The sequence below is a fragment of the Drosophila serrata genome, unplaced genomic scaffold, assembly GCF_035046125.1.
Source record: "Drosophila serrata isolate PLE 108 unplaced genomic scaffold, ASM3504612v1 contig_272, whole genome shotgun sequence".
Taxonomy (NCBI): domain Eukaryota; kingdom Metazoa; phylum Arthropoda; class Insecta; order Diptera; family Drosophilidae; genus Drosophila; species Drosophila serrata.
Genome location: NW_028257170.1, coordinates 1817613 through 1830935, shown reverse-complemented (window position 1 = coordinate 1830935; position 13323 = coordinate 1817613). Strand labels below are relative to the sequence as shown.

The following is a 13323-nucleotide window of genomic DNA, read 5'->3' as shown; positions in this document are numbered from 1 at the left end:
TGTATGATTTTCTATATACATATATTTATTTTTTTTTTGGAATGGAATGGTGTCCTTTCTGGTACTCACTGTGCACACATATTAACTAGATCCTTGTCGGTTGTGCCCTGCTGCAGTCCGCGTATGTAGAGATTTGTCTTGGACAACTGCTCGCCGCCCTGCTGGTTTTGATTCTGTGCCGTGCCGTTGGGACCCATGTTCGTGTTGGTATTCGTCGTGTTGCTCAGGCTGGTGCTCAGCGTTCCGCTCTGGGAGCCTGTGTTCGAGGAGCTGCTCGAGTTGGTGTTGCTCGGTGAGGCTGCCGTCGGCACTCGCTGGCCGTACTGCAATAATCAAAGGAGAGGGAGGAGATTATTAGTATAGAATAATATATTTTACAAAAATCATGCAATTTTAATTGATATTAATTTTTATTGGAGAGCAACTGCTTCATCCTATTAACCATCGCTCCGTCCGAAGGAAGTTCTGCAACATTTATATTCCTTTCATCGAATTGGTGTTGCTAAACATGCTCCTAGCCACATTTGGCTTTATTTTGATGTTTCGCAGCATGTTCCTTAGCAACATTTGTTTTCATTTGTCAACATTTTCTTCTGCCTTTCGTCCTTTTTAATTTATAATTTTAATATTATAATTTTAGTCAGAAGCTTGTAACTCACTACAGTAGTCATTTCCGACCCCATAAATCGTGTATATTCTTGGTCAGAATATATCTAGATAATTTAAATTTTTTTAATGCTGATTTGTCGAAAAATGTTCCTATGATATACATAAATATCGATTCCAAGAATGGAAATATTATAAACTTAGATTTGATCCATTTCACATACGATCCTATAATTCAATTGCAAACTGTAAGGGCATTTAAACTTTGGCTTCCTTTATTGTTTTTATAAACATACAAATATTTTAAATTTATATTAAATAAAGGGGGAAAACGCTAATCAAAACCCATAACTATGTTTTATACAATCCCCAAAAAGTATATATTTATTTATTTACTTTTAAAACGACAATGAAAATATATTCCGATCTTTGTATATTCCAAAACTAAATGCATTATTAAAATGTTTTTAGTGCAAAAGCATGTCGATAATATTCAGCGATTTGGCTGCCACAATCAACTATGTATAAAAGAGGAAAAGAGAGAGAGAGACACTGGACAAGTATTTTTATTGAAATTCCAACTGGAATATCTGCTGCCATTCGAAGTTATTGAATGCTGCTTCTTGGCCCACACAATGGATAGAGATGGGGATAGAGCTGAGGGATAGAGATGGAGCGGCGGATAGCTAGCCGTAGAGGTGAGATACGATAGAGACAGAGAGAGGGAGAGAGGTGGCACATAGAGAGGGAGACGGAAACATTGGCATGTCGACGACAGCCATGACGATGGCGTTTTTCACTTAAAATGCCTCACATGTATGCCAGGAAGACAGAGAGAGACAGAGAGAGAGAGAAAGCAGGAGCTTGAGCTTTGCATATAAGGCTCCAGGATATTTGGCAGCTGCACTCGAAGGCGTTGAAAATCTATAAAATTTGTATGCAACAAACAAAAGCTCAACACACACACTCGCTGCAAACTTTGCCATTGATACATTTTTGAAAATTTGCCAAAAACATTATTTTATTCGAGGGAAAATGCTAAAATATGCATCCAACAACAACGAGAGTGTGTGGAGGAAAAGTTCCAAACGCAAATTCCCAAAAATGCTAACCAAAAAATCAAGCGAAACATTTATTTTTTGTATTTTCTGTTGGATTCCTCTTTTGTTTTACGTATAAATAAAGAATGGAAAAAAGGTTTTGCGGATTGGCAAACTTTTTTAGCCAGCCGCAAAATCCATTTCCATGAAAGCCACTGAATCCTGGAGGTTATTTAGAGAGAGGAAAAAAGAAAAAAGGACGACAGCTTGCTAATTGATTCGTGTCAGGGCTGAAAATGTTTACTAAACCTCTTGAATTTTATAGAATTAAATTCATAAAACGAAATAGAATAATTCCTCCCTTATTATTATATATTTTATGAAAGGTTTGAATAAGAATTACATTAATATTTTACCTATAAAAGAGCAGGAGTAACCTCAGACAAGAGTTTGCCTTAAAGAAAGTTCAAGAGAAGATCCACCTGTCGTATACTTGATTTTCTTTATTTTTGAGGATTTCTGGCTGACATAAGCTGATAAAATTTAGCTCCACACATTGTGTTTCCTTTTTTTTTCACAGCTGTTTAAGTCACGCCTCAGCGAGCTGGCAAACACAAATCATAAACTCTGGCTCTTTCTCTTATCTAAATAAACTTTGCGACTCCCCAAACTCGTTAAGTAAGTCCAAGTCACATCCAAGAGATATATGTATGTATACACTCACTCGAGTACAATTTGTACAATTTTCCATGGCCCTACATGGCCTCCCTAGATACTACTACTACTGCTTCTTCTCGCATGCAAAACATAATTAAATAATAAATTCAGGCAGCAATTTTTAGTAGTCAGCAATTGTTTATCTGCGACTGTGTGTGTTTCTGTGTTTGTCTGTTTGCAAAAAAATACTTGAGCCAAAACACTCATACGCCCTGTGTGCCAATGAACTTTTCTCTCTTCTTTCGCTCGCCTCGCCATTTGTCTGATAATGAAATTATATCGTTCTAATAATTTTATGCACACAGCAAAAAAAAAAGCCGACAAATATCTAAATAAGTAAGCTACACACACAGGCTTATAGTTTATTATATATTTACAGTGAAAGTTCTTGAGTATATAAAGTATTTTAGCGTTTTTTTAGTTATTATAATATCTAAAATTGGAGTAAGAAACTTTTATAAAACCATTATTATTAAAAAAGCAAGTTTTTGATTAGTATTTTTTATGATATGATTATTATTTTTATTTTAAGTATGTATTAATACCAACTAGTACTCTTTTTTTTAGTTTTTTTTTATCATATCGGTTGCCTACTGTATATTTATATTATAATTTATATTATATTCTCTCTCCCTGTGTGTGTATTCTTATGTGTGTCACGCCAAAATGAGCAAATGACAACTTGGCTGGCTGGCTTTTTATTTTATTTAATTTGTTGTTCTTTTTATGTTTTTTATATCGTCAGCTTGGCTTTTTATTGTTGTCTTTTTTTCTAGTTCTTCGTTGGGTTTTTTTTTTTGCAAAAAAATTGCGTCATTTGCAAAAAATTTCACGCTGCGAAATCTGCGCGGTTTTTCGTTTCTTTTTTGTTTTTTGTTTTTTAGATTTAGTTAAGTTATCTGGGATTGCGTTTTGTTTGGCTCTTTCGCTAGCTAATTTTACTAATTTTATACTCTTTCAGGGTATTTTAATTTTAGTCAGAAGCTTGTAACAATATGAAGGAGTCATTTCAAACCCTATAAATCATATATATTCTTGATCAGCATTAAAGCTAAATAAATATAGCCACATGTCTGCTCAAAAAATTAATTTTCGAAATTTTTTCACAATTTAAAAAATAAGATAAGGGGTTACATGGTTAAAATTTTCAAAAATTTTGATTTTTTAATATTTTAAATTGAGTATGAAATATTATTAATCTGATAAAAACTAACATAAAGACGCTTTCCGAATGCAAATTAATGATTTTTTGGCTAAGTTATGAGTTTTTTAAACTTTGCTGAATCAATAAAATGTTCACATAAAAATATCAAGTTAAGAGTATATAAACTTCGTCTTTGCGAAGTGAGTTTTCATTCTTGTTCACCAAATTTCTGGTGATTTTCTCCCAATTTTTGTGGGGCCCACACGTGTCTGAGACTTTGGCCAACTGTATTTGAGCAAAAAAATAAAATAAATAAAATAAAATAAAAAAAAGAAAGAGAGAGAGCAAGACAAAAGTTTATGCACATTAGCACGATAGTTGGGATGTGTTAACCTCTTTGCTTTGCTCTACCTTTCCGCTTTTCCACTGTTCCGCTATTATTTATGCGCATTTAATTTGTTTACTTATTTATTGCATTTGCATGAGCAAAAGCGGAGCCAACTAAAAATACAATTTAATGGCATAAGCTAAACTTTTTGATTGCCCCGGCAGCGATGGGACACAAATGCGATGGAGAAATGATGTCGTCGATGGATGCCATACCAAACCATTCTCCATTCTCCATTTGAATTCGATTCGTTTTGGTTCGCTTCTGTGACGATGACTATGCCAAAACACGCAATTGTTAATGGCCTCAACTTATGACTGTTTGTTGTTCGTTTTGTTCAACCATTTCTGTTTTTCACTAGATTAGACAAAGGTTTTCCCTCAGTTGAAGGGTAACACGGTACACTTCCAGGGGTCATCGATGTAGGTGGGCAATAACTACTATTGATATGGGTCTAAGGTTCACACAGGAAATGGCCCTTAAATATCGATTATGAAGATTGACAGGTGGCCTTCTTTTATATTCTAATGCTTCGACAATAATTTAGAAGGAAAGTGGGAGTAAAAGACAAAGCGAAAGGTGAGTTATTATAAAAAGAAGGCATCAAGAAATGGATGTTAAACAAATTGAGTAGCTATATTAGTTAAGACTTTATCTATACGTTTTTCAAGGTTTATTTCATAAACAATCAATACATAATAATCAACTACTAAAATATCAAAGCCTACAAAGCCTTGATAAACTTGTAACATTAATAATTTCCCACCTTTCCATTTTCACTTTTTTAAGCAGAAGCTCGTTAATTCACATTTCTCTGTCATATATTTCCACCTCTACAAATTCAATAACAACTTCTCACCGTCAACATCTCCATTAAGAAGCCATCAACAATTATTACCCATGGAAAATAAACAAATAATATAAAAAAAAAAGTTCAGAAGAGAAACCCAAAAGTCAAAGATCTCTACCGAGAGATCCGCTTGAAAGAGTCACGTGCCAAGAAGTGTGAAATACAAATGGACTTTTGTGTGATTTATGATGTTCGTGGCGACATGAGGAGAGCCACACATAAAATATATAATATAATTCACTTAAACCAGGGAGAGAGAAAGAGCTGAGTCTTCGCTTAGGCTAATAAATCAAAATGCAAAGACCAAAGACGCATACCAAATGGAGTGCACCACTCATTTTTAGTCACTAAATCTCATCTCTGCATAAATCCACTCCATCACGATTAGTGACAGTTATTATTTGTCCAAGTACTTGCCAGTCTTGTCAAATTTGGTTATATGTAGGATATATAGAAGTTCCCTAAATATGTAGACGGGGCTTTTGAACCCAAGAGAATTATAGAAGCCGAGAGATGTTTCAATTAATTGAAGAGGTTCAAAACCTTATCTTCTTAGGGGGACTTATGAAAATAAAGAGTTCAAATAAATATAATATAAAAGATATCAAATTTTAAACAAATTATAGCTCTTTTTGAATGTTTTTAAGCAGAACCCCCTTTTCCGAGGGGTTGCAAAACTCATCAAATCAGGCAACCAAATCCGGATTTTCCTTTGATTGGACCAGGACACCACCAGCAATCCACCAATCTAACCTCTCATGGCTTTTCCGCATAAAAAATGCCGCTCACGTGACTTATATAAATTAAATGCGTTTGGGGTTCCCGAAGCTTGGGAAGCTGGCACGGAACTGATAGATGGATAGATGAATTCATCTGCTGCTAGGAAAATGGGAAATGTTAAGCGTCAGATAACAGTCAGCAGGAAAAACTCACCCATTTTTCCATCCCCCCCTCCATAATTGACGCAAGTCATGCCCCCAAAGGGGAGGGATTTTGGTTAAGGCCTTTTCTCTGCAAATATTTGACATGCCAATGGCAGTTCGTTCAGAACTTGGCGTAGAAAGAATTTCTGAATTATCTGCAGGTGGAATTTTTACACACAAAACGAGAGAAAAATTTATGAAATTTTCTCTCACCCACAAAAAGAAAAATAGGAAGGAAAAGAAAAGGAGACGAGAAATAATAATTCATGTGAAAGCTGGTTTATCAGCAATAATTCCTTTCCACACAAAGAATTTTCAATTTCAAATTAAAGGCTGTAATTTCTAGGAGGGGGTCAATGGCACTTTCCATAATAATTGCGAGCAATGAAATCATTATTCTTTTGTTTAAACAGTCCTCGGTACGGTCATTAAACCCGACCTTCAAACCACAATTTAAGTTGTATAATTTATCTAGAACAAAAGAGTTGCCAAGTAACTTTTATAATCACCTCTGATAACACAATAATGACTTTGTGTTTGTGTGTCTAGAAGGAATCTAATCAAAGGAAATTTTTGAATTCCTTCCAAGAAACTCGATGCAATTTCTAGTGACCCCATAAATTCGCAGAAACTCAAGTTTATTTATAAATAAATGCTCTTGCTAGCATTCGCATTAATCAAAATAATTTGCTTTTAATGTTTGCTTCTCTTCAAAAGCATATTTATTTATAAATATTTCAATTTATTTTTAGATGCAATTGACGCTACAGAACGTAAGTATATTATTTTTGTTCTCTGTTTTTATCTTTTTAATATAAAATCCATAATATTGGTTCCGAGTTATTGCCACATTTTCGAGTTTAAATATTGACATTTTACGAACAAGCGTCAGTTGTTTTCCTTTTTGGGTTTTCCTCGTTTATATATTTTGCCAACATGTTTTGCCAACATAGCGAGTTTATTGGATGACACATTTTTCCTCACCATCTTTTATTTTTTTAAAATACATTTCGCAATGTTTCGCATTTTATTTGAATAAAAAATATACTTTAATTGAGCTAAAAATTCTTTACCAATTTAGCATTTCAGCGTGGTCTTGTTAAGCCTTTTTCTAGATACAATTCCAACGGGTTTTAGTTATAATTTGCATAATCCTGGGGATACCCAAATATAACCGGGTCTAATCAAAGCAAACCTTTCTGATTGTAACCCAAAAAAATACGACAAAAAAGAAGGGTTAAAAAAAGATTGGAAGAGCATGAAAATCAGCTCTGGACTTTAATCAAGCGGAAAGGTTTCTCTGTTTGTTCTACGTGATTCGTAAAAGGTTGAGCAGGTTTCTACATATATTTTTATTTTTTTTTAGGGAGCAGTATTATCTTAAATTGGAAGCAGCAAAGAGCACGTGCTTCGAGAGAAGAAGCTAAAAGATAAATTGTCTAAACAATTGTGTTGGATGTGCCTGGGGTAGCAGTAAGTTGAGTATCTTTTAATGGGAAATTCTTACAGCACAATCTATATCTTTATAGGTGACTTTGATTACGTTTGCCAGCCAATTTTAGTATTTTTCTTTTAGAATTATATTCACAATGCCTGTAAGAAAGCCACAAACTTCGTCTAAGCTTGGCTACACTAAAGACTTCAGCTATTTTCCCTCCCCAAGGGAAATGCCTATTCTTTTCACCATTCAACTTAACCGCAAACATTTTGTAGCAAACACACATATACATAGAAAGCTAAAAAGTATCTGGCAGATAGCAAAAGTCATGTCTGAGTTTTTGATATTGAAATGGGCCACTGACTGGGGTCGCAGTTTAAATTTCATGTCACCGACAGATACTCTCGTCTAGCTGCAGATACACGACAAGCAGATACAGATACAGATACAGATACAGCTACAGATACAGATACAGATACAGATACTAGCATTCCCCTCAAGTGGGTGAAAAATATAAAGTGCCTACGCAAATATGCGGAATATATGGAAGAAGCAGCCGGACAGACGTACCCAGACTTCCAGACTCTTTCAAACCGGCGGCCACTTGGCGACAGTCGGACAATAAAATGCAATAATTTCATTGAATTAAAGCAGATAACTCAATTGAGTGGACAGGCCAACACACAAGATGGAAACATAGTCCAAAGGGAACAGCAAAAAAATAAAGCATTTAAACAATGTACGTTGGCATTTACAGACTAAGAATAAGTGAAGAAACCCCAAGAACTTCAATGGAAAGAAAATTCAGTTAAATGTGAAAGGAATAAAATGTGCAAAAAGAATGTATAACTATAGATAAATAAACAAAAAACAAAATAAAAAGCTTACTTCGATGTTTAGATAATATTGCAGTTATATTAAGTATCTATGACTAAAAGTAACTATGGTCAGTAAGTATCAATGAACATTAAGTAACTATGATCAGTAGATAACTATGATCAGTAATTAACTACGAGCAGTAAGTAACTCTGAAAAGTAAGTATCTATGACTATTAAGTAACTATCATCAGTAAGTACCTATGACCAGTAACTATGTATGATCAATTACTTACTTTGAACACTAATAAACAATGACTTGCAACTTTTGTAACACAACACATTTCTGAGACCTGGTTGGCAGAAGTCACTTCGTTCCGGGGATGTTAGAACCTGTTGAGAGTCATATGCACAGATGTGCGAGACTTGTTTTGGAACAAATTTAAGAGTAAGCTAGTTGAACGAAACTATGGAGTTACTCTTCCATATAATATTACTAGTATTTAAGTCGGAGCATGGCAAATCGGTGGACTAAATATATAGATATACATATATAGCTGACATAGGAACGATCAGTAAGTATGATCAGTAATTATCTATGACCAGTATATATCTATGACCAGTAAGTAACTCTGAACAGTAAATATCTATAACCATTAAGTAACTATGTTCCCTAAGTATCTATAACCAGTAAGCCTGTATGATCAGTTACTAACTTTGAACACTAATAAACAATGACTTGCAACTTTTGTAACACAACACATTTCTGAGGCCTGGTTGGCAGCAGTCACTTCGTTCCGGGGATGTTAGAACAAGTTGAGAATCATATGCACAGATCTGCGAGATTTGTTTTGGAACACATTTTTAGCTATTTTACAGAAACTATGGAGTTATTCTTCTATATAATTTTACTGGTATAGAAGTCGGAGCATGGCGAATCGATGGACTATATATATACATATATATAACTGCCATAGGAACAATCGGACGATTTAAAGAACCATGATCATTAAGTAACTGAGCAGTGAGTAACTCTGAACAGTGAGTAACTCTGAACAGTAAGTATCTATGAACAGCAAGTAACTCTGAACAGTAAGTATCTATGACCAGCAAGCAACTATGATCAGTAAGTATCTATAACCAGTCATTGTTTACATTGACTTCATCCAAAGTGAGTATCTTCCTAGTCATCCAGATGTATTGGCCACGTCATATTTTTGGGATCGAAGGGAGATCACTATCACTATCACTTGAGATGTTAACACTAGGTACCCCTAGGACAGACTGAGGCGCGCGCGACCTCAGCACCTCTATTTATAGTCCCCGCGCAGAGCAGAGAAGAGCAGAGAAAGTGAGTGTGAGTGCGTGGGAGAGAAGCAGTTGCCTCTAGAGATTAACATAGAACGATTAACATAGAGTGAGAGGGGGAGAGGCAGAGAGGAGCAGCAAGCTAATTAAACTATAATCAATAAGTAACTATGAGCAGTAAGTAACTCTGAACAGTAAGTATCTATGACCAGTAAGTAACTCTGATCAGTAAGTATCTATGACTAGTAAGTAACTAAGGTCAGTAAGTACCTATGACCAGTAAGTATGTATGAGCAGTTACTAACTTTGAACACTAATCAACAATGACTTGCAACTTTTTTAACACAACACATTTCGGAGACCTGGCTGGCAGAAGTCACTTCGTTCCGGGGATGTTAGAACAAGTTGAGAATCATATGCACACATGTGTGAGATTTGTTTTGGAACAAATTTAAGAGAAACTCTCGAGTTATTCTTCTATATAATTTTACTAGTATATAAGTCGTAGGCGAATCGGTGGACTATATAGATATATAGATATATATATCTGCCATACAAACGATCGTTAAAAATAGAGGAAAATGCAAAACTGTAAATGAAATGAATGAATTTTCCATTTAAAAACTATCTCATATATATCTTTTATTTACAATACAAGCCGCCTCTCTATCATTTGCGTGCTTCGAGCCATTAAATCATAACCCATTGACCAAATGAATAGTTCAAGATAAGAGAAATATCGATTGATATAAAAAATACACAAAGAAATGCGTCATCAAAAAATGGCATTTTAACATTTATAATCAGAATAGAACCATGTTGTGTTTCCCAACTATTTGCTGTGATTGGCATTGCTTTAACTACCTGACAAAGATAACACCGAATTCTGATACACATTTTATCGATACCAAAAAAAAGTGAAAGAGAAAACGATAAGCAAAAAAAATGCATAACAAGAAATTTATCAACAAAATGAAACACTAAAAGCATTTTAGCGCGATTAGTCCAACAAGGGGCAATAAAAGCAAAAAATAAAAGGTATATACATATATATAGAAGAACTTGGCCAGACAGACCAGCGGAAAATCTAGGAACAGAGTGGGTTAAGAGAGAGAGAAACCCCACCCAGGCAGTCTGCTTTGGGGGCTCCCAAGTCTCCAGGTCTCCAAAGCGATTGTCTGTTGGCATAATAAATTTTAGCATTAATTGAGTGTATGATTGAGCGAGAGCTCTTGTTGCCATTACACTGAAAACAAATTTGAAATTTTGTCTTTGAGAGTAGTATAAAAACTAAATATATAACATTGCTGGAAATAAGCTTATAATAAGTTATTATTATAAAACAAATTATATAGTATATGGTTTATCTTTTTGGGAGCAACTTTTATAAATGCTAAATAATGATGTATTTATGGTGTATGGTTTTGGTTCTTTGAGTCCGGTTTTAAGTTAGATATTAGCATTAAAATAAAATAAAAAATAAAGGTAGTTATTATTAAAAATTTAAATTTTAAGATACAAATATATTTAAGAAAAATATATATAAATTACAAGTAAATATGATAACAATATACACTCTTTTAACATAAACCTTAAGCAATATATTAAATTTCTTGTATGAACCTTTAAAGTCTTTTATTTATTCTCAGTGTAATGCGGTTGTTTTATTGTTTGTGTAGCTGAAGGATGTCCAGCATCCACAACAACAAACAGCAACTAAAACAGCAAAACCTTCTTCTAGCAACAACAACACACTCAAGCAATTGCAAGTAAATAAGATTTTAATTGAAGCTTTTAGCAGGAAATGGAATATTAATGGAAGCTGATGATGAATTCTGCATCTGATGCTACTGCTCCTGGTGCTGTTCCTGCCCCTTCTTTATCCTTTTCCACATTTAAAAAAATAACTAGTCATCTCTTACTAAAACGAAGCAAGTTGGGGGCTGTGTAAATTGCTAATCTAAAGCCAAAGTTCATCGAGTTAGCATAGTGAAATTGACATTTGCAGGTTTCCCTGCAGGCTGCAACAAAAATTCGTAAAGGTAGGGGGGATATATGTATGTACATCAGAATATCAGGTGTAATAACACCACCACCACCACCGCCACCTGATTTGGGAGTGAAAGGGCTCGGCTGGCTCTCTCTCATAATTGCTCCTGTCAATTTCGTACACCAAAGCTCATTTCTGCAGAAAGGTTAAATCTTGATTGGCATCTCGGCAAAGGCAACCTGGCACTCACAATGAAGATTGAAGCTATGGGAATGGAGAGATGGAGGTGGAGGTGGAGGGGAAAATAGCATTGGTCTTGCGGAAGGTATAATGCGACCAAATTAGTTGGGGCCTGTCAATCAAATGGTAATTCAATTGAAAGTATCCGGCAGATTCAAGTGGAGGAGGAGGAAACTTGAACCAAAATGGATTTCGCTTTGAAAATATTTTAGCTATGAAAAGTATATATATAAACTGGTTTTTTAAGTTGACAAATAAGAGACCTTGTCTAAAAATGTCTATGTATAATATGCATATATTTCCCCAGAAATTTTAAATAGTAAGAAACCCATTCTTTCTTCATTCTTTCATTTAGAATCTCTTCTCTTGCACACTTTATATTTATTTATATATAATATGACCGCGTTATTATTACATGATATATGGCGCGTGATATTTACCAACATTGCCACATTAGCCATGACCACTAATCACAAACAGAATCAAGGGGAGAAGGAAGGGTAAAAAATAATTTATGTGACAACGTGCAGAAACCTCAGAGTGGTGTGTGTGTGTAGGTGGTGCCAAAAAGAAGAAAAATTAAGGGGAAGACACTTGGGGGAATGGGCCAGTAAAAGCAATTGCAAATAATAAATCAAATAAAGCTGCAGAACGTGATCGGAAGCCGCACTTAAAGAATGGTCAAGTGGGTTTTAGAACACCCAAATGCAGGAAGTATGGGTTGACATATATGTGGGTGTGATAATATGCCAACCCCACTTCGTCTCTGTCTCTCTCTCTCTGACAATTAAAAACACAAACATGCTGCTTTTAAATTGAATTAAACTCGAGACAATGCTATGAAATATGCAAGAATAAGTTGCTTGTTTTTCTCACTTTTCACTTGGACTTGGAAAGAACAAGGAGTAATAACATAGATATAGTCCTTATTGATATATAAAATCTTAAATAACTTGATCCTTGTACCTGAATCATAAGAAGATCAAGCAGAAGTTCTATTTCTGAGACCTTTTAATCTATATCTAAATCTAGAGTTAAAAATCAAGAAAAGCCTAAAGTAAACACCTTTTAAATTACAGTTTAGAAGATTATTAACCATGTTTCTTATGGGAATATAATATCTAAATTCAAGGTAGTCTTTATAAATTAAATATCTTTATAAATTGCGTTCAGTTTATTAACAATTTAATATTTTCTCTTCTCATGCATAATAAATTAAGTAGAGTTGATACAATACTATCACTTTTGATGATCAATTTCTAAATGATATTTGTTTTTCCCATGTAGAGAAGACATACCCCCAGTGATTCTTCCCATTTGATACTATCTATAAGGCTCGTCTCGCATGCTCTCTCATAAATAATGAATGAGATGAATGTGTGTGTGTGGCGGAAGTAACACTTAACTCAAACACGAGCACGAGTCGCTTTTGAAAGATGGATGAGGGTGATGCCCAAAAAGGGGGTGGGATTTATCAGGGGGAAAAGCCCTCACGCATACATTCAAGTGTCAATCACACACACACACACTCGCATGGACAATGGCAGCCCGAAAAGTGACAAAGACAACACGTTTTGTGCAACAAAAAGCTACACTAGTGGCCCTCTTAAAATCTTCAGTCCACCCGCCCCTCTCACTCGCACACACATTCTCCCCCTCTCTTTCTACGCCGCCTCTATGCGGGTATTTAAATTTAATTTGCAAGCTGACAAAAAAGAAAGCAAAGCGGTTTCTTGACATCTCCCTTCCCCCCTTAAGTGAGTGTGTTTTCTCTGAGTTTGTGAGTGTGTGTGTCTCTTTTTGTTTCGCTCTCTCTCTCCCTCTCTCTCTGTCTCTTTCTGTGACAGACAGGAAGTGCGTCTC

General features: G+C 34.9%; 1 protein-coding gene and 1 long non-coding RNA gene across 51 annotated transcripts in view; one reads left to right on the top strand and one right to left on the bottom strand.

Annotated features, from left to right (window-relative positions):
* Positions 1 to 7832, top strand: part of LOC147643472 (uncharacterized) — a 50293-nt gene extending 42461 nt beyond the window's left edge. Inside the window, exons 2-4 of the long non-coding RNA XR_015271960.1 lie at positions 6421 to 6441; positions 7035 to 7141; positions 7198 to 7832. This is a non-coding gene — a long non-coding RNA (uncharacterized LOC147643472). The remainder of the gene's footprint in view (positions 1 to 6420; positions 6442 to 7034; positions 7142 to 7197) is intronic.
* shep (RNA binding motif single stranded interacting protein alan shepard) overlaps positions 1 to 13323 on the bottom strand; it is a 192701-nt gene that overhangs the window by 14544 nt on the left and 164834 nt on the right. For all 50 annotated transcript variants that reach the window (XR_015271954.1, XR_015271953.1, XR_015271956.1 and 47 more), the window contains one exon: positions 70 to 323. Coding sequence is in view for 46 of the 50 variants with exons in the window: in XM_086833937.1 (XP_086690063.1) it covers positions 70 to 323 (254 nt within the window). In the remaining 4 variants the exon portion in view is untranslated. The remainder of the gene's footprint in view (positions 1 to 69; positions 324 to 13323) is intronic.